Source organism: Haliaeetus albicilla, chromosome 14 (genome assembly GCF_947461875.1).
Source record: "Haliaeetus albicilla chromosome 14, bHalAlb1.1, whole genome shotgun sequence".
Lineage (NCBI taxonomy): Eukaryota > Metazoa > Chordata > Aves > Accipitriformes > Accipitridae > Haliaeetus > Haliaeetus albicilla.
The window spans coordinates 16,002,460-16,024,645 of NC_091496.1; the positions used below are offsets into that span (position 1 = coordinate 16,002,460).

Sequence of the window (22,186 nt, forward strand, 5' to 3'; positions counted from 1 at the left end):
AATCAGATGGTGACTAGCATGCCTGTGTTACATCCCTAATGGCATAACTAGGTATTACTTCATTTGTGCAATAGCGCTGATTCTAACCTGTGCAAAGGACAAGTAGCTGCTCTGGTTTTGTCTCTTGCAGGTTTCAGTCCATTTGAGCATATCAGATGTTCTTTGTTTGTGCTGCAAGTGTGAATTCTTGCAGAGCCCTCCATGCAGTAATATTGAATAGGCAATTTGTTGTTTAAACAACCAAAAAAAAAAAAAAAGGTCTTCACCACCATTGGGCCACTGAAGTTGCTTCTGTAGCCAGCAAATTTATGCACTTGAAAGAGTTTTTAACCCTTGACAAAATAAAAACATGATACTTATCCTTTTGTTGTCATTTGCAAGTTAGAATGTAATAACAATCCTTGTACTTTACAATTATGCAGACTCATCAGTGTAAAACAGCCTTCTGAAGAAGGATGGTAGAGGTGATTTTAATTTGTGGAGGGTTTTTATTTTATTTGGCAACATGGGGTATAAGTGGATAGAAATAAAAATGATGGAATGGATTTTACAGTCTTTACCCCATCTTTGAGTTTATTGTAATCGGGACCAAACACAAAATAATGCTAGCCAAAGTAAAAGCTAAAATAAAACACATCTGGAGAGTACCTGCTATCATGTGAGAAGTTTTTGAGTTGAACCAACTGTCTTTGCCTGTATTGACAACAAACAAAAAAGAGACAAGCAAGTTAGATTGTTGAAAAAGTTACGAGTACCTAAATTATATTGCAATTAAAGCAGCTGTTTAGAGACCTTATATAAGTCTCATATCAATAACAAGGCTCTCTTCTGTGAGGTTATTATGCTCTTCTTTTAGTGTTTAATTATTTTTGAATAACACAATGCTATTTTACAGATGGCAGAAGATTTTTATGATTCCGCTATGGAGCAAAATGGCAGTTTTCTGGAACAAGATGTTCCTTACAATAATAGTTTTACTGATCGTCTTGTTTCTTGGTAAGTGTTAAGTAATTTCTTAACAAATGGGGAAAAAAACCTGGTATATGGAGTTCATGGCAGTAGATTAATTGAAAGGATTCAAGCCTAATGTAAGTCAGCTAATTCGTTTAAAAGTTCTACAGTAGAATGGAAGAGGAGAGGGCTTGGCTTGGTCTAGGTTGCTCTTGGTTTCACTTTCTCACACAAGTAAATGAACTTGAAATGTTTGATACCAGAATTTGGCTGAGCTGCGCAACATGCAGTAGATGGCACTCTTTCTCTTGGTTGCTGTTGAAATAGAAGCCCAGAAGATTGTATCAAAGCCCTGGGCTATTTGAGTGCTTTTGCTCAGCACAGATACAAAACAGCTGTTGGCTACATTTGTTATAAGTAGATCCTAAGGCATATCAAGTAGGAGTAAAGCTTTAGTGAAACTGGAGCTTGAATGATGACCATATGCCTGACTGATTTAATTTAATGTCTTTCCTGGCTGCTTTGTGTGGTAAGCATCTCCCGTATTCAGTGATGGAAATAGTTCTCCTGTGTTTCAGTGGTAGAAGTAGTTCTCAGCCATGGATTGGAGAGAAGTGTTTCCAGCGCCTTACAATGAAAATGCTGTTTAATTCCAAGCTACTTTAAATACAAAGAAAAAAATGAGTGATTTTATTGTCTGCTGAGAGAAACATACAGATGCACTGCATATATAACAAAGTCAGACTAAACTGCAATACTGTAGTCCTAGTATTAAAAAAAGTACTGGAACTGCAAATAAATGTGTTTTTTATTTTAGATGATCTTTAGTATTACACTTAGAAGTGGATCCTTCAGTAAATGGCCTAAGATTGAGAACTGATGGATTTCATTTACTCCCTTGAACTTCTGTTGAAAACTTTGACCAAAGTTTGGTATTGAGTTGGCGATGGTCATTGATTTTGCAGAAAGATAGATTTGGGCTAAAGTAAAGCAGTGATGAGATGCTTGCCCCATAGCGTAAGATGATAGGTTACTGCAGGACTAGAATCTTCCTATAGCACAGGGATATGGACTTTGTTTGGTCTTAGTCTTCATTGCATTGTTTGGAGTTTCACTTAAAATTTTTTTTTTCCTTCTAAATAACTTATGAATATAAAAGAGACAGTCATAAATGATGTTTTTCACATGTGCTTTTCTTTGGAGGTGATTTTGCCTGCTTAGATAAATGCAGCAGTAACTTAATAACACATGCCCAAAATATTCTGCAAGAACTGATGATGTGTCGTGAAATGTGTATTTTTGTTGAAGTGCAGAAGGAGATTTTAGGTGCTTTATCGGCCTTAAGTATGTATCATGACCTTAAGTTCACAGATTGTAATATGAACTCTTAACTGGATTAGGTTTTGGTTTTATGTGGATGTAAGTCCTATTTAATTATTTTGTCCTTTGAAAAACTGTTGGCAGTGTATTGGCCCTTCTGCAGAACTATCAGGAGTATATGACAGGTGAAAGGAAGTGGAAAGATGGATGAAAGGCAGATGAAAGAAAGCTGAGATGTAGCTTACCCCCTCTGTTCTGTTTATGTTCAACACTGTGTTACTACAGTCTTTCTGTTTTGATGGATGTTATAGAAATAATTTTTTCCCTCTCATTCAAGCATAAAGCAGACACTTCTGTCATTACTAAAATAAATGCTTATCTAACAAATTCCATATGAGGCATATACTTCAGAGGCACCTCTTCTTTCTCCCTTCTGTTCCTGTTTTCTCGCTGTTTGTCTACTGGCTAGATTCTAACTTAGTTGTCAGCAGTGACATTTTGACCCTGTCTGTAGGGTCTCTGGTAACATTTGTAGAGTGTGTTGCTTTGGCCTGATCCCTGGTGGCTGAGTGCAAGTGTTGGAAATGACTGTTCAGACATGTTTTGGGCAATGGTTTGCCATATGTCTGGAAGTATGTTATATTGCTTCAGTGATTTATCAAGACCTATCTTTAAAAAGTATCGATAAGTGATGTCACTACTTGTCCTATGCCTGTTTGCTGAGCAGAAAGTCCAAATACGTATTTCTAGTACTATGTCTGGTTTATCATACATGCATACCCACAGATCTGAATAAGAACAAACTGTTTTTGTTTACAGATGCTGTTAGGGAAGTCAGGAAGTACTCGGCCGTTCATGTGAACGAAAAGGCTGCAAATGTCAATACCAATGCCTTTGATCATATTCAGATGAAACTCTTCCGATCGCAAAGAAACCTCTATCTCTCAGGTTTTTCCTTATTTCTTTGGCTGTAAGTATAACATTTTTCTAATTTCTACATAGCATGTTTCTTACAGGAACTATGGCACAAAGTAATACAATTATAAAAAATTTGGAACTATAAAAAGTTTGGAAGGCCAATTTCAAGAGATTAAAGAATTAAGCATGAGCAGATTGGCTATGAGGCAAGTAAGATCAGGGAAAATAATATCTTACAAATGTTTGAAGATTGGAAGGATATGTGAGCAACACATGGAAAGAAACATTTTGAATGCTTGAGAAAACATGTATTTTGCAGGAGAAGTTTCTTCAGGGAATACTCATTTCCTTCCTTAAACTTATGCCCTATGTTTTGTTTGTTTTGAACACAGAAAACTGGAATTAAAAAAAACCTCAAAAACTGAAGTACTGTTAAAATAATCTTAATATGTTGCAAGCTGGTATTATTGCATCCTGCTGTGTTGTTCTTAAAAACCTGAGTCTGACTTGAACCGCTTTGTCTAAAGCTCAAAGTTAGAAACTGTAGGATAATGTTCTGGCTTCCAAGGAAAGTGTCAGATATTATTTCAGATGAAGCACTTTGTGGCAACTGGCCTACTATGATATTATGATCTGAAGTGCGGTATCCTTTTCAGGATGTTTAAATACAGCTAATAAAACCGGGTAACAGAAAGGACAGTTCTATACTGCTCAGCAGTAGCAGCCAAGACTACCTGTGAATCTTCACAGTAGCCACAACAACCTGCAGATCTTCTCAGTTGGGCAAGGAGCACATGAACTAATTGGACACAGATAACGTGAATGAATGGAAACAAACACGTTGGTCAGATGACTTCCTATTTGTACATTTTTATGGTGACGCTGGGCAAAGAATGCTGACCCTTTTCTGAATTCCTTCAGTGAGCTGCTTGACATTGCCTAGGTATGCAAGAGGAACACAGAACAAGGAAATGCCTGGAATCACAGAGACTTCTGACAAACTTCTTCCCATTGGAGTGACATATGGCCATTTTAGCTGATCATTGAGGAGCATTGTACATAAAGAAGTGTCAAGGAAAAATTTGTACAAAACTTGAGCAGGAAAACTTTGGAAAAAACAAAGGTGGATGTAGCCTTGCACAGTAGTGATAGGAGTGCATCATGTACTTTGTCTTCCTTCAGAAAGGTTAAGTAAATATGCACAAATATGTTTGTGATCTCTGCTCCAAGAGAGGAATAGCTGGATTGTGTCCTATACAAGAGTTGAAAGCTGGTCCCCCAGGATCCTACTCCCACTTGGCTTTCAAGGAAGAAAACTTGTCAGGTGGCCCTAATAGATTTTATTGTGGATAAAAGTTCTGATCTTGAAGAGGTTTGCTTAAGGCCTTTATTGGGCTACTGGCCTTTCACCAAGTTTTAGAAGAAATAAATACTCCTACAGTAGTAGCTAGATCAAAGGACTTTTCTTAGTAGAGCTGTTTTGTTTATCCATTAAACAGGCATAATGTCTGTCAGAGAAGGGGGAAAAAGTGTTCCTTGGGTTGCCTTATCCTATACTGCTACTGCCATTACCCAAGCAAGTTAAGACCACATGTAGGTGCGAATGGGTGCTTGGATGCCCCTAGTTCATTCTTTGGGTCAGTTTTGGTTCATTTTAGCACATCAGCCAATAGGAGAATTCCAGAAGAGTGGTAGATGGAGATGCCCAAAATGGAGGAGGCTGGAAGCTTGTCACTTCTGGCAGTACAACAAGAGCTCTTATCCATCTGTGGTTCAGCAATTACAGAACACTGAGTACAGGTGAGGAAAATTACCTCCTATCGGTGGAGGTACTGGGGCCAGCTGAGCCTTCATCTACCAGCTGTCTGAACAAAAAAGAGGAGGGTCATAGTTAACAGAGACTGTCCCCTGGGTAGGACAGAGTCATTCATCTGCTAATCTGACTTGATGTCTTGGGAGATGTGGAGAGCCTGCCATGTTCTGCCATGCCAACCTCATGCTGAACCAGAGAGGGATGAGAAGAGCTGAAAACAAAAGGAAAGCTAAAGAAAACATGGGCTCATGGGGCAGGGGACCAAATGACAAAAGATATGGAAAAGAATGAGACATTCAGTGTCTCATTACCAACCTTACATTACATTGTTTCTTACAGGTAAGGTCTGCTGTTTGGCCTCCAAATTCTACAAGCCTCATAGTATTAATGAGAGTTGGTGGGGAATGTAACATTACCCACAGTAATGGAAGATGCGGCTGGGGAATACTTAAGCAGATTGGGCATATACAAGTCCATGGCATCCTAGGATAGGATGCATCCTGCGATGGGATGCATCCTTGCACGCAGATGGAGCTGGCCAATGTCATTGGAAAGCCATGCTCTGTCATATTTGAAAGATCATGGTGATCCGGGGAGGATCCTGGTGACTGCAGAAAGGCAAACATTGCACCTGCCTTCAAGGACAAAAAGCAGGATGTGGGGAACTTGAGACTAATCGGCCTCATCTCCATGGAAAGGTTATGGAGCAAATCTTACTCAAAGCCATTTCCAGGGACATGAAGGACAGAATGACTTGGAACAGCCAGCATGGATTTACTAAGGAGAGATCATGCCTGATCATCCCTGTTGCCTTCTGCAATGAGGTGTCTGGCTGTGTGGATAAAGGGCAGAGCAGTGGATGTTGTGTGCCTTTAGCAAGGCCTTTGATATAGTCTCTTGTGGTATCCTGATAACCTAACTGTGGAGGGATATGGGCTGGAGAAGTGGAGAAAAAAGATGGGTGGAAAATTCCCTGGGGCTTTGGGCTCTGTCCTGGTTTCAGCTGGGATGTAGTTAACTGTCTTCCTAGTAGCTGGTACAGTGCTATGTTTTGAGTTCAGTATGTGAAGAATGTTGATAACACTGATGTTTTCAGTTGTTGCTCAGTAGCGTTTAGACTAGAGTCAAGGATTTTTCAGCTTCTCATGCCCAGCCAGGGCACCTGACCCAAACTGGCCAACAGTGTATTCCATACCATGGGACGTCCCATCTAGTTTAGGAACTGGGAAGGGGGGGGCAGGGATTCGCCGCTCGGGGACTGGCTGGGTGTCGGTCAGTGGGTGGTGAGCAATTGCCCTGCGCATCATTTGTACATTCCAATCCTTTATTACTACTGTTGTCATTTTATTAGTGTTATCATTATCATTATTAGTTTCTTCTTTTCTGTTCTATTAAATCGTTCTTATCTCAACCCAGGAGTTTTACTTCTTTTCCTGATTTTCTCCCCCCTCCCACTGGATGGGGGGGAGTGAGTGAGCGGCTGCGTGGTGCTTAGTTGCTGGCTGGGGTTAAACCACGACAGGCTCAAAGGATGATAGTAATGCAGATTCCAGCTGGTGCCCCTCAGGGATCCTTACTGGGCTCAATACGGTTTAATGTCCTTATTAACAACATGGATGATAGGATTGAATGTGCTCTCAGCAAGTTGCAGACAGTACCAAATCAGAGTGGTTGATATCTTGGAGGGCAGGGCTGCTATTCAGAGGGAGCTAGACAGGTTGGAGAAATGTGCTGCCAGCAATGTCGTGAAGTTCAACAAAGGCAAACACAAAGTCCGACATCTTAAAGGATAACCAATGTACAGCATCCAGGCTGGGGACTGACTGGCTGGCTGGGTAGAAAAGCAGTGTTGCAGAAAAGGACCTGGGAATCCTGGTAGGCAGCCAATCATGTATTGAGCTGTAATAGTAAGGGTGTAGTCAGCAGGTCAAGAGAAGTGGTCATTCCCCTCTATCTGGCACATGTGGTACTGCAGCTGCAGGATTGTTTCCGGTTTTGACTCCCCAAAATACTGGAGTACGCAGCAGGGTACCGAGAAGGCTGGGGGCTGAAACACGTGACCTGTGAGGAGAAGATGAGTGAGCTTGGCTTCAGCCAGCAAAAGAGACATTGAAGGGGAGATCCTATTGCTTTCTACAGCTATCTAGTGGTAGGATGTAGAGAAGATGGAGCCAGCTGCTCTCAGTGGATCCACACAGGAATGACAGAGGCAACAGGCCAGGAACCTGGGAAATTCTGACTTGTGGTAAAAAGTACTTTTTCTGCTATCAGGAGTGGTCAAACACTGGAACAAGGACCCTGAAAGACGCAGGAATCTCCATCACTGGAGATGGTGGCAACTCAACTGGACAAGCCTCTGAGCAATCTGTTCAACCTGTCCCTGCTTTGGGCAGGAGCTTGGACAGAATGACCTCCAGAGCCCCCTTTCAACCTACACGATTCTGTGATTCTGTTTTAGTAACAATGTTTTACTGACTCCTGACTGCTGCATCTATAAATTAATAAGCAATAGTAAAACATGCTAACCCTTGGAAAAGTCGTGACATGGAGACTTTAACTTTTTTATTAAAACAAAAAAAAGTAAGAAAATTACCTTTCAATGAAAAAGCAGGGGGGAGGGCTTACCATGAAAGCCAAAAGGTCTATTAATATGCTTTCAGTTATGAAAAAGCCAATTACTTGGATTTTCACATTTCTTTTGAAGAGCAGCTGCATAGTTATATTACAGGAATTAATTTAATTCAGTGTTGCTTTGGCCTTTCCTTGATTCAGCAACATACTGCTTTGAAAGACTCCAAGATGAAAAATGAAAGTAGTGATACAAAGAGGCAATCACTAGATCAAATCAAGGGAGGTATTTGCAAAGCTTAGATTTGAGGTGCCATATGAGTGCTGACATTCATTCGTGTTCTGATTTATACAGTATTGACAGAGTACTTTGAAGATTAATATGCTCACATTGCTAATTTTATTCTTGTAAGGCCTTTTATAAAGTTGGGGGGGGGGGGGGTTTGCACTGTACTTATTACCGTAACATGTTGCTTGTGTCTTGTATTCAGAGATCCATCCTATTTAAAACACTGGGTCATGTAAAAGTATTTCAGCCTTTAAGCAAGCAGGTCTCTGACCCCTTAATGGCTGTAGGTTTTTGGGAGGAGGGAGGTTCTGCATCAGGTAAAAATCAGATTTTTTGATGGATGAAAATCTTTTCAGTCTCTTATTGTAATATTATGTGTCGTCGATGAGCCTGGATGTTTCCCTTCAGGTGCTTAAACAGTCCTCTTGTGGTTTTGTTTTCACATCTAATGCGGAGAGAGAGAACAGGAGGTGGTTTGGGTTTTTGGTTTTTTTTTTAATTTGTGCTGTGAATTACTGTGCTGTTCACTGTGTTTCTTCACCAGTGTATTGAGGCGTACTGTTACCCTTCTTACTCAGTTGGCAAAAGGGATGGCATCGCATGCAGCTCTGGAAATGCAAGTCAACGATGCTACTGAAGCAGCCAAAAAATACATGGCCGAGAATGAAAGGCTGCAGGAGGTATCTTTGAACTTTTTTTGTTATTTTCTTATACAGCAAGTAGTTAGTACAAAATACACTGGGGATGGTTTGCTACTGAATGATGTTTGTTCATTTTTTTTCTTCTGGTGAAAAAAGGAAGAACAGTGTTCTTATAATATGTAATTCAGAATACTGAATACAAATTTCAGTAGCATTTTATTAGCAAAGAAAACTAAAGTAATCCAAATAAATGAAGTTCTTTCTTTCCTGTACAAATTTCATCAAAGTAGCAATATAGTCTTAAAATATTTCTCTGAATTTAATTGTAGCAAAGTAGAGGGGGACACTAATTTTATTTTTTTTTATCCTAAACAGTTGGCTGTTTAGGTCAGGGCTATAGCAGTCCAGTATGGAAAAGCCTACAGTGTATCTGTTCTTCTGCTGGCTGTTTCTTCTAAATAGGATTTGCTCCAGTCCTGAAATGTCTTTTCTAACTTGTAAAAATGGTCTTTCATATTTATTGTCATTTTGTATTCTTGCATCTATTTTTATGGTGGGTCAGCCAATTTCCTAATACCTTCCTTTCTCAGTAAGGCACTGCCATAGTATTAATGAAGATATTGCCAAAAATTTCTTACTTAAAAGAACCACCAATGGACCAAAGATATGTTATTTTTATGAGAAGAATGGAGAAAATTAAGCTATCATTTGTCTGTTCAATATAAGTAGGAAGTACACAGGAAGGGAAGTCAGATAAAGATAAATGTATGAAATCTTTTCTTGTAATTGGTTAGTTTGACTTCTGTTGGAAGAGATTGAACTATAAGCTAGAGTGCAGATATCCAGGGTATGAAGAATTTTACAGCATTCTTCAGTCTGGCACATTGTCAAAACAAAATTCACTGCAGGTGTGTACAGGTTTCCTTCCAGTTTGTCTGAAGCAGTGTCTATGGTTACCAGCACTAACTTTTTTGCAATAAATCTTCAGACAAAGAGAACAGACTCTGGACAAAAAGTACTAGAAGGGATGCAAAAAAATCCAGTTGTTTGAGAGGTGTTGTAAAACAAGGATCACTAGGGGGTGTGTTAGGTATTTCCCAAGTATGAAATTATTCCAAAATTTTGGGATTTGGTATTTTGTCAAAATTATCCGGACTCCCTCCCTCTGCCATGGAATTTGTCTCTTTACTGCATGCTGGTGCTTTTTTTTTTTTTTTTTCTTTTTCCCTGTCTGTCCTGTTGGGATTTGGCCAAAAGTCCTCTTTTTGTTCTGCTTTCACATTCTCTTAGCAACACATTCTCTTAGCCGCTTGTAAGCGATAGCCAGAAACTGCAAACTGTATTTCTGTCTGTTTCTATTTATGTGTTTGATTGCATGGTTTGCAAAAACAGTGGTAGCCACAGGTACAGACAGCATACTGTGGCTGGATCTCCATTGCGCTGGAGATGTAAGGTGTTTAGAGTTGGATTATTTTAACTTTTTCGAGATGCTATAACTTAGTTTCCTCTGTGGCTTGACCCCTGCATTTGTGTTCATTTACAAGTGTGCTTCATTCCAGCATCAGACAGAGGCAAGAGCAATTGCATATAAGGCACTGGCTGTATGTATAATTACTGTAAGTGCTAGGTCTGCACTGCCTCCTGTTCAGAGGTTCCCTGGAGCACAGGATTTGAGATAAAAGTTTACAGAAATAACTGTTTGTGTATTAATAGAAGGAGGTGAGCACAAAGTAAAGGAGGCAATCTGTGGCCAATTTCATGACAAATTGGCTATGGTTTTGTTACCCACAGTCAAATGCAGTCTCTGCTCTTTGGTTAAATAGCTTCTGGAAAACTTTGTTCAGCTCTTTTCTTTGGATTGTTTCCCAGTCTTTATAAACAGTTCTTTTCCTTCTTCCTAAAGTAATCTTTCCACTCTGCTCCCACCTGTGCCCAGTAAGCTCTAATATCAGGAGTTCACCTAACAGCTGTTCATCTCAGTTGTTCTACTTTTCCCATTAAGCATTCACCACTTCTTTTGCCATTTTCATAACAGAGATGATGCTTGGTTGGATAATAGAGGCTCTATGAGCAAAGAGTCTAATTATGGGGTATAATCCTTAACATGTGATACTTTAAGTCATCAGTAGCAATTGCCTTAATGATAAAAGCATGCATAAGTATAGTAGTGCCTACATTTTCAGAGTACGGGGGTACAGGGAGTAAACTGCTCTTGTGTCTAGTACTTACAGGGCTCTTCCTGAATCCTTTCCTCATTTTTTCTTGAGTTTCAGTGGAAATCTTATCTGGGTATTGAGGTATTCTGAAGATTGAAGAAGTAGCTGCAAACCTACAAGGAGAGATTTGTGGTGTATTACATCATTTAAACCAGAATAAATTATTAGAACAAGTTGCGCATAAACATGGCAGTGTTCTGTCACTTGCAGTCCCAGTGTATGTCTTCTGGAAAAGCCATTTGTAACCTAAACAGGAGCTGTGGGCTTGATGCAGAGATACAAAGTACTTTTACACAGGAGGTAATGCCATACTACTACAGGTATGCCATTACTATCAACTTAAAACATTGAGCTTTTTTTTTTTTCCCAGAATGACTGAGTATCTGCCTGTGTCATGTTAGCGCTTGATAAAACCTGTCACTTTGCAAGATCAAGGCTGACATTCTCTGGTTGTTTGGCATTAATATAAGACTAACAAAACCAAAATTAATTGTAGCAACTGTTTTTAACAGGCCTTGAGTGAAAAAGGAAGCAGTAAAAAGAAAGAGTCAGCAGAAGCAACTGATGAAAAGTTGAAGAAAGAAGTTGAACATTTGAAAGCAGAGCTACAGATGACATCAGATGGTAAGTATTGGTTAGGACTTCTTTGCAATTAAGAAAAAGATGATTTCAACACTGGATGTCAAAAATTTATCCTAGGTATAGCATTAACTAACTTCATCAATTTACACAACACTTGGCTTGGGGTTTCTTCACATTTGACTAGGAACTGGAAAAACATGCCGTTGTCATTCCTATATTTTAGTAAATGTTTTCATTATGAAAATGTGTAATTTGAGCACCTTAATTATTAATTGTTAATAATTACAATTAACAAATTGAACTGATATATTTAAGTGGTGTTGACTCGTCTTCATCAATGACATGACCAGGATATGGAATCAATTGCAGGTTGCTTATAGGCATCAGATTTAGGCATGATCTTTCATGTCGTACATATCAGCCACTCTCCCTGTATAAAATGGGGAAGTATATGGTTGAGGGTTTTTCTGTAAAGTAGGGTTTCAGTCAGCAGAAAAGTGCTTGACTAGTATTCTAAATTTATATATCTCCTGCAGCAGAGGCATTAGCTTTTTTTTTTAAATTTTTTTTTTTTTTTTTTTTTGTCTACAAGGAAACATGCCTTGCAATCTGTAACATAATACTTTTGTTAGCAGCTTCCGTGTTTAAGGTTTAGGTTGTCAAAACTGCTTTCTTGGCAACCCAAATTGAGACAGAAGCAGATTTTACCTGTTTGGTTCTGTCTTACTGGGATCTGTCAAGGTGTGTGATGCTTATGAACACCTGCTCATCTGAAATTAGTGTTTTTAAGATAACACTGCCTGTGACCTTGTAAGCATTAATCAGATGTTCAGACTGTAACAAAATATAGATTTTTGTGGTACCAGATAACATGTTGTCATCAAAACACAGCCCTGCTTTTATATTGCATGGCACTGCAACAAAGCTGTAAGAATAACAACAAATATTTCATGAATCATTTTTCATTGTCCACTGGGAAGACGAACAAGAACTGTAGAACAGCTGTTTTCAGCTGGGATTGAAGCAACAAGAATCCTTAAATAGAGAGTCTCATTAGTTCACATTCTCAGGCAGGTTTGATTGTGGGCTTTCCCTCTCCTGCTGTTTTCTTAAAGAAAGGGGGGAAAACTGCCTTTGAAGTGACAGGATCAATGAAAAACTTAAATGCGTATGTTTTATTTAAACTAACTGGTGGTCTGTAACACTAGTATAATGTAAGCTTTTCAGTCAGGAATGCTAGAGAAAGCTAAGGAATAAATAGATTTACCACATGCTGCTTCAGCTGCATTCTCCCTGTGGGCTGTTGTCCATCCAAAAGATGTATAAATTAAGGCATGCTTGAGTCTGTTATTAGGGGGGGAAAGTGGAGGAGAGGGTCTCTTTAAGGAATGAATAGGAAAATACTTAAAATCCTTCCCCTGATGCCATCCCCCTCATTGCCAAAACAGAAAATCCCATGGTTATGTTAATTACCATCGTCAGCTAGATGGTGTTAAGGTATGTCTATCTTATAAAAAAAATAAGTTTTCTTATACGTTATTTTGATCAAACTGATAGCCAGAAAGCTTAAAGTACTTGTTAATAACCACATCAGTAGGCACAGCTTTCTATGGAGTGTTAGAGATTTAATGTGAATCAAATTTACTGTTTTCTTTTGAAACTTCTGCAACTGAGCAGGTGAATGTTGAGTTCCATGCTCGCTAAGTGCGAGCAATGCGTTACACAAAATCAAAGCTGAGATTGAAAAGCTTGTTTTACTTCTTCTTAACAATTTGTTTCATGCCACTGAGCTCACCTGACTAAAGTAACCTTTCCGTTGTGTCCACAAAGTCCAATCCATGAAATTGGGGGCTGGGGAAGAGTGTCAGGGGTGTCACCTAGTAATAAAACAAGGCAAAATTAGTATAAAAAGGAAAACTTTACTGGTTTGGTTTTGGGGGATTTTCTGTTTGTTTGTTTTTTCAGCTATAGGCTCAGTAAGAGTCAGAAATGTGGATTTTGTTCTTGTTTGGTTGGGGTTTTGGGGGTTTTTTTGATGCTTGGAAGAAAAACAAGTATAATATTTTTCAGAGAGCAGTTTTGAATATCCATTGCTCTGGTCTGGTACATTTGTTAAGCAACTTATGCATGGTGATAGGGTTTATATTACCTTATAGTAGGCCACATGTTGAAAGGCGGGTTACCTCAATAGAGTGGCACCTAGGAGGAATCCTAAATGTAAGTCTGCTTCCTAAGAGTAGGTCTGCTTTACGTTTAAATAATGCAGTTTAGTATCAGATTAGTGCTATGACTTCAGGGGAGACCCAAATTTTCTGTAAAGTTTTGATGCAGTATTTATAACTTCTGGCAGAGAAAATCTTTGTCTCCTCTTTCTGAAATTCTGACTGAGATTATAGTGTAGACAGTGATTATTGCAGACTTTCATGAGACTCATCTCTAGTTCTTCAGCTTTCTACCTTTTACAGGAAACATAGTCTACCTTTTTTTTGTCCACTTAACCATAAGTGAAATCCGAAGTTAGGAAGACATTTTGCCACCTACTGTGCTCTAGGCAGGTGGGGAGGAAGAATGAAAATACAAGACAAAGAGGCTGAGTAGTGAAATTACTAAAATCTGAGGAAAAGTTGGAAATGAGGGACAAAGATCTCAGCCAAATTTGTTTTCTTTTCAGACTTGACTTTCCTATCCCCCTTGATGCCCTTTTTTGCTTTATTGTGGAAGTGAAGGAAAGGGGGCTAGTTCTTCACTACATTATTGCAGACCCACATACTGGGGGGGTTTATAGGCACCCAGCAGTGGGGCTAGCACTTTCAGAGCCTAAATCCATTTTTAGCATACCTGGACATGTAATAACATGACTGTTTAGAAACCTTCCAAGACGGTATTTTATTGATACACTTGTATATTATGAAAAATGTCTCACTGATACCTAGAAATAAATATATGTACTCATAGGAGCACCCAGTGCAGGTGTTGAAAATGTTTCTCCTGCTACACTTTTGACATATTTCTAACAAAATGTTGATTCAGATGATTAAAGGTGCTCAGTATGGCTGCTGGTCTCAAACCTACAGGAATTTTCTGGGTAAAGAAGAGGTGCTATGATATGGTTTCATTTTGATAGTTTTGAAAACAATCCAAAAAGCTACAATAAAACAAACTATCTGCAACTGGGTATGAGGTCAGAGTCTGAGAGAATTTCATAAAGCAGCTGTCCTTACAGTGGTCCTTGGGTTAGGGGCAGGAGCAGGACTTTTGGTCCATTAACTTCCTTTTCTCACTTACAGATCCCACACTGTGGAAATGCTGATGTGTGAAATGTCCATTTGTTACTATGGGACCCTTTGGGCAGGAGGGAGACTTCTGCAATGCTGTACTGTTTCACCTTCTGTCTCTGGTCATTTTTTTGGTGACGCTGTCCTAGTGTGTGGTAAAGGCTACAGCTTCATTTATACTACAGAAATTTATACAGAACAACTAGTATTGATCAAGTCTTGCAGCAGAACACACTGGTGGCAGACTCCTGCCCAACTCGTTGACCCCTCACTCTTCTAATGGTGTTTCGTAGCAAATGACACACACCTAAACCTTCTGCCTGCATCTGATGTAGCATAATGGGCATTGCGGTCCCCAGCACCTGTGTGCAGTTACTGAGCTATGACCTTATGGCATCTTTGAGCCAAGTCTGTAGTGCCACACTGAGACAAAATCCAAAGACCATTTCTTTGTCTCTGGCATTAGGATTTCACTTTGTGAAATGTGTACTGACTCATCAAAGTCATTTAGATGCTTTTGAGCTTTAGTTCAACTTTTTCTGAAAATACTCTCTATTTATATATTGCCATAGGCATACAGTGGGGCAGGATGAAATTCTGATGAAAAGTCCATGCATCCATTAATGAGGTTTGTTTTGTGTACAGAATGCATCACGAGTGCTTTTTGTTTCATGGTTGCATGGTGTTGTAGGAGACAATAAGAGAGCAACAATTCATGTGGAGGGCTAGTTTTGAAATAGATTTTAATTGTTAACTATTCTAGAAAGTATGCATGTACAGATGTACAATTTTCACTTAAATGCTAAGATTATTAGGTGTTAGAAAGATATAAACAATACAGACATTAGGAATACAGTTCATAGAACTGTTGCTGCCAGGGAGAGTTCAGCTTGGCCTTTGTGTTGCCAGGCAGGCTAGTGCCATGTAGGAAAACTATATTTATGAGCTCAACTGATGCACTCCAGTTTTTAAAAACAAACCCCTCCCTCCCCCCCCCCCAAAAAAACCCTATCAGCTTTCTTTTGTAAGCTGGGAATAGGAAATACAAGTTAAAAGAATTGGCCACCATCTCATGTTATTTAGCCAATGTCAGAGGGAGGTTTAGAAACAAAGTCCATTTCACTTAACCTTACTTTTTAACTGTGAGATCATAACCTTGGTTGAGAGCCATTGCACAATGTCACATGCAGCAAGAGTTGATATTCATATTTGTTGATTCGAAGGGATGGCACTGCATACAGCAAGGATGGTTTTGTTAAACAAGGTCATTTATGCTGTAACATCCCTTTTGTAACAAAATTTCATTTGATGTTGTGAAAGGTACTTCAAGCAAATTTGTATGTAATTTTTTGGCCGTGCCTTCTCTTTTTAAACTTTATCTGACCATCACATCTTAAGAAGAGAATTCAGAATTAGTATGGAATTACTTGACTGGAGTTGTGTTCCCAGCTTTACAGCGTATTTGTTGGCAAATCTCTTGTCCCGTCAGTGCCTAGATTCTTAAATGTGAATAGCTCTTTCTCAACTTGAAGACTCCTAAAAGAGAGCGGTCTTTCTTAGTCTTAAACTAGTCCAAATCACTTGGGTTTTAGACTTGTATTGTGAGCAATGCTAATTTAAGTTCCAGATCGTTTCCTTAGTAGCAAGCACTGTAAGTCAAGTGATTTAGTCAGACCAGGACTAGTAGTTGTGCAGGGAAATGCCCAAAGAATCATTGGTTGCTTTTGTTGCTGTTTGGTTTTGTTTTACTGTTTGGTTCTCCATCCTTGTTGAAATGAGAAGGTAATAGAAATGCTATAGCTGCTGGGCTGTGGTAACGTCTTCAGAGCAATTTTATTCCTCATCATGCTTCAACTTGAAAGGAATCTGAAGTAAACTATCTATCCTGGAAAAGGATACAGAGAGTGTGGTAAGGGAAGGACAAGTTCTCTACTTCTCCCAGATTGTACACGTTACATTAGTTTATGGACCTGCAGTCACACATTCAGTGTAAAGGGATGAAGTTTTCCATAAATGTCTTCTGTTGATATACTGCCAAAGAATATTTTGGTTGATTTTTCTTTGAAGGGAAGGGGAAGGAATGGAGAAGGATAGCCCACCTCTCACAGTACTGAGGCTGGGTTCCAGTTTTGGGACTTAGTGACTATTCCTCTCATTAGCTGCATTAATGTAGAAGTAGCATTCTCACCTCCTTACCTGCTCATGCATTTACTTGGTAGGAACAATTAGCTGTTGGGTTTTGCTTGCTGCCAGTCCAGCTGTTCTGTCTCCTGTGAGGCAAAGTAACAGGCCAGATGGAAGTCAGAAGTAATAACTGACTGTATTATGCACACAAAGGATCTTCTGTTTTGTGCTGGATCAGTGTTCATATGATACGATCCATATGACAAACAATATACCTGTATGATCGACTTGGCTGCACTGCAGTGCTCATGCAATGGCAAAATAGTTCAGTAGTGATGTAAAATAGTTCAGCAGTGATGTATGGATGGTCTCTCTTGCTTGACAAGAAGACATCCAGAAAAGTTGGTACGCTGGGGAATTCACATCATCAGAGATGTGACACTCCTTTTTATTGTGTGGCCCCAACAGGAATGAGTCTGAGTTTGTTGGTTTGTTGTTTTTTGTTGTTTTGGGGGTTTTTTTGTCCATAGCCAACACAGGTGGAAAGGACAATCTTGTTCTTTGCTTTTTCTTCTTCCAGGGTTAGGTGAGGTATTCCTGTCATACATCTGTTTTGGTCAAAACATTGAAACAATGCTGTTGCTTGTTTGCTCTCTTGGTTTGCAGATACTTTTAGATATTTTATTCATGTTTTAAAGATACCATAGTTTTTAGTTGCAGCTAAACTACTGTGCTGCTGCTTGTAAACAGATAAATAGTATTAGATTAATAACATTGAGTTATGACTTCTCCAGAAATGAAGTATTGCTTATTTTTACTATAGCTTACTATGTACAAGAACGTTTAAACAAAGGCAAAATTTAGCTTTCTAATTAAAAGATTAGAGGCAAAATGGCATATGCGTATGTTTTTTGTCTACAACTTAAAATTCAGAAGCTTATCAAATTGTCACAAGTTTACTTCAGAGTGATAGCCAAATTTTAGTGTTGAATATTTTAAACAGTAGCAAGATCAGAGAGAGAGAGTAAATGCAATGGGGTTTGACTTGTCAGATGCGTGGAAATCATGGTTATTCCAAATACCAAACCTTTAGAAAATGTTTTTTGTATTGATGCTGTCAAGAATGCATTAAATGATGAAGGATATCTGTGTCAGAGTATGGAAATGAGAGGATGTAAAGAGATGGGATGAATTTTTGACCATGATGGAATCAATAGACATAAGCGTAATTAACTTCAGTAGACCAGAATTTCAGACTAGGTAAAAATCCTATTACTGGAAAACCACTTGCAGACTTCTTTAAAATGAGAATGATTTTGAATCTATGCATTCAAATTAATTGAAAATAGCAGAAATGCTGGTGGAGGGAGTTTTCCTTTTTGCATGTAGGAGAGTGGTCAAATCTTGTGTTCTGATGTTTCAGGAACTAGCACCCAAAGAGAAACATGGTTCAGACCGGAGTGATTGTAGCTAGGTGCTTAACAAAAAACACATCTAGCTCCTCATCCTTTGAGAGCAGGCTCTTACAGAGGTGGTGCAATTCCTGAGTGTCTTGGAGGTCTCTGGGAAAGAACAGTCTCTCTCAGGGAGCTCATGATTGAGGGATAGATCCACATTTTTGGAACACAGAAAACTGCAAATGTTTCTTTTTTTGTTTGTACCATTGAGATTTGTTTTTTAAATACGGCTGTGTGAGGCAGCCTTATAGGTCATTAACAATGTTTCTCTGTTTTAGCATGAATAGATCAAGTTTAGGGTATGCCTGTGCTGCTACAGCAGAGAAATATAAAGATGCCTGAGATACCTATAGCAGAGAAATATAAAAATGTCTAAATGACCTTATTTGAATGTTTACATGACAGCTTAGGAGTAATGGCTTCATGAAACTTTATGCTGATGTACCCTGCATTGTAAATTAGCCCCTATGGAGTCCTGGGCAGTTTTGTACTGCAGCAGAGACATGCTCTCAGTTTATTGCTGTTGAGATTGTGAGTAGAGTAATAATTACTTTCTATCGCATTAAAAAACTGTTCACAGTTGTCTACCCTACCACCACCATTTCTGTCTTCTCATCCATGAAGTGATGCTTCTAATGAATTCACTCATGCATGGTAAAATATATAGCAGGGTGAAAAAGAGGGGTCTATGCTACAATAATAATGTATTATCTCTCTCTTTTTCCCCCACATATTATAGATGGCCTCAGTTGCTTTGCTAAAGTCTTGCTCAATGTTTGAGTTTCCTCTTTGTTTTAAGAGGGCTAACAGTTTTGGTTTGGGGGTTGTAGAGTTTTGTTTTTCTAGAACTGTCTCTGCAAATTGGCAGAACACTGTAGTCATCACTAACTTGTCACCTCTGTCAACAGTTTATTGGTCTTGCTCTTACCTTTCTTACAACCCCTTCCTGTTCCTTGCGCTGCTCTTCCTGAACACAAGCCATTCTCTTTCCCCTTCCTGTCCTGCACATCTCTTGCTGTGTCCATCTGTGATGCTCTGTTTCAAATTTAAGCTTTTTTTAGAGGAAGGACTGTCTAGTGCAGTGGAGCCTTAACACATAACTAGGGCTCTGAGGAACTGCAGGAATATAAGTAATAATTAAAACAAGAATTCTGATATTTTACAGCTCTCCACAAGGCAAATAATGAAGTGACTGCAGTTAAAAAGCAGTCTGAAGGCCTTAAAAGAGAATATGATCATCTGATGAAAGAATATGAACGGCTTCAGGTAGGTAGTTCTGGATGGCTATATGAGCATGATGTTCTGAAATTGTACCAGCAAAATTCTGCTTGTTGGTTATTTATTATGCAAGAGAATTTACCAAAATCTTTAGCATAAAGTTACAATGGGCAACCCTCCTTAAACTTTATCAAAATGGTAGAATTTTGTTTTTCAAGGACTGGACGGCTAAGCTATGAGCATTTTCTTTTTTGCACTTCAGGTGACAAAGCTCAGGTCATTGTTAGACTCAATTTTGCTGTCACTTGGGAAATAAGATTCAGGTAGTTTTGCACGTGATGATCAAACTGAAATCTTGTAAGAAAATGATAGGAGTAGTGTGTGTGTGTGGTATATATAAGAGTAATTTTATTTTGTTTGCTCTTTAAACATGTTTTTGCAATACTGGATTATAAATGTTGCAATACTGTTGATATGCAAGAACAAAACCAAAACAAAAACCCCAAGCCTAGGCTAAAAACAGGCTACTATAAAAATTCAAACTGAAGTACAAAATAATAAAAAACCTACATAGCAAGCAAAAGCTGAATTAGCAGTTTGATTCAGTTTGCATATGTGCATGGCTATAATACCCATAATATATGCAGTAATTATTTCTTGTAGAACTGAGAGCCCTGCCTGGTTCTTTAAGTTGTCTGACAGGTGTTTGTATGTTCCGTACATAACATCTGTCTCAGAGTTCAACCAAAATTGAATAAAAATGAAAGTTAACCTGTTTACAAAGAATGGGCTTGGAAGAAAATACGATTGATGTTAAAATTATGGTGACCTGCTTTTCAAGAGGAGCTATTTGTTGGTCCTGTATTAATAAAATTAAAAACCAAAAAGGCAAATTTGAGCTGGTTATAATCTTTCCTGTACTCTGTAAAGCTGCTTACTGATTCCCAGCCTCACCCTATACTCTTAGAGAGATTGCTCAACTGATCTCTGTATTTGAATTAAGACCACCATGCATGTCCTATCTTTGTTGTGCTTCCCTGTGTAATGAGCCGTAGTAGTCCTGCTGCATTTCTAACAGCCTTGTGGTCTAGAACACACATCCTTGCAGTTTTCTGTGTTTGCCTCTGAATGGAAAGAACAGAAGGTACTGAGCACATAGTAGATGCAGCTCCTAGGGATAAATAAGCTGATAACAGAAAATGTTTTCTGCTGAGTTTGCTGCACAGTTCAGCTGTAACGTGAACAGGGAGCAGAAGGCGGCTGCATGGCTGTTACTGTACTAGGGTCAGAAGTGCACGTGTCGTGGGGTAGTATTGATGGGACTACAGCTTTGAAGGGTGTATAGTGAACAAATCAGGTATGACTGCAAGGGGGCAAAACATGGCATCTGGAGTCAATAGTTTCTGATCTTGCCAAGCACAAAAAAAATATTTTTAATCTGTCTTTTTTCAGGGCAGTTTAAATGAAGCAGAAGACAAGAAAGACCAGTAGGTGCATCTAAGGCGGATGACATCGGTACAGCTGCTTCAATGAGAAAAGCCTTGTGATGTTTAGGCTCCTGATGCATATCTGAAACAAAACTTCAGTTTTCTGAAAAGCACGTGCACTGTAGGTCACTATTGAGATTCCTTTAACATACCTTGGTTGCCAAAATATTCTGTGTTGCAAATAAAATGTTAAGTGACTTACCTGATTTGCCATGGAGTTTGTCACTGCTCTTGTGAGGAGAAACTCGAAAATCTTTCAATTCCATCTGGAGCAACTTGACTGTTCTCCAAGCTATTGCCTTCCAGAATGGTAACAGATCATGCACTATTTGTTTGTAGCATTTGAGTGAGGTTGTGTATCATGCTATGTCATAAAAACACAATTACCTAAACCTCCTTTGCAACACCTGTTTGGAGTCTTCAAAAACTCAGTTACCAGTTTGTTAAGAAGGCTGAAAGGTTTTCATCAGCCATTCCACTTCAGTGGAAAATTGAATGACAATCAATCTAAGGAACATAAAGAAAGAAGGAAAACTGCATTTCTAAATCCATCTCACTAGCTTGTGACTTTCACTTAGCCACATGGATGAATGTATTTTAACAATATTTTGCATGCCTCTGGTTTATTTTTCTTTAATATATGGGGTTATTTCAGTTTTCATAACCAAAGCTTTGGGTTGGTTGGTTCTAACATCCTGTATTTTTACACTGTTTACATTTGTTTACTGTGTATGTGCCCCTAACTTCTTTTGCCTTGCTAAGTAAAAATTCTTTTTAAATGTAGATAGTTGGGTTTGTTTTGTTTTGTTTTCATGGATACGATACCTCGAATAAATGTGCACTGTTTTGCATAAGCCCTTTTTGGCATTCAGAAAGTTGTTTTGAGTTTCTTTTTTGTTAGTTGGTTCCAGTTTATATTTGAAAGTTGGATATGTTTGCTATATTAAAGGATTGTTTAAGTTCATGAGTTTCTGGGTTTATTCATCTAAATTTCTGCCAATATACTATCTCATCAGAGTTAATAGGTACATACACAAAGAACAAAATATACTTCTAACCTGGTGATATTTAACTTTTCCTGGAAATACAGCCTCTTTCATAGGAGTAGTTTTGATTGCTCTGGAAATAGGATTTGTTTAGCTTAGAATTTAAACATAGCATATTAAGTACTATAAAGCATATTAACGTAGCATATTAAATAAGAATGCATGTTTTTTTAAAATACTTCATCCTCACTGAAGTAGTACAGAATGTGTTCTCAGAGATTCTATGACACTGGAGATTTGTTTACTCATACCAAAACTTTCAAGAAAAGCTACAGATTAAT

At 38.6% G+C, this 22,186-nt stretch overlaps 1 protein-coding gene and 1 long non-coding RNA gene across 3 annotated transcripts in view; both read left to right on the top strand.

Annotated features, from left to right (window-relative positions):
* Positions 1 to 21,823, top strand: part of DUS4L (dihydrouridine synthase 4 like) — a 41,375-nt gene extending 19,552 nt beyond the window's left edge. For both annotated transcript variants that reach the window (XM_069801845.1, XM_069801844.1), the window contains 6 exons: positions 896 to 996; positions 3,091 to 3,241; positions 8,404 to 8,539; positions 11,229 to 11,340; positions 19,320 to 19,420; positions 20,825 to 21,823. In XM_069801845.1, coding sequence (XP_069657946.1) covers positions 896 to 996; positions 3,091 to 3,241; positions 8,404 to 8,539; positions 11,229 to 11,340; positions 19,320 to 19,420; positions 20,825 to 20,863 — 640 coding nt within the window. In that variant the 3' untranslated portion in view covers positions 20,864 to 21,823. The remainder of the gene's footprint in view (positions 1 to 895; positions 997 to 3,090; positions 3,242 to 8,403; positions 8,540 to 11,228; positions 11,341 to 19,319; positions 19,421 to 20,824) is intronic.
* On the top strand, positions 3,248 to 6,743 carry LOC138688961 (uncharacterized). The gene is made up of 2 exons (XR_011327754.1): positions 3,248 to 5,987; positions 6,525 to 6,743. It is a non-coding gene; the product is annotated as an uncharacterized lncRNA (long non-coding RNA).
* Positions 21,824 to 22,186: the final 363 nt, after the last annotated feature.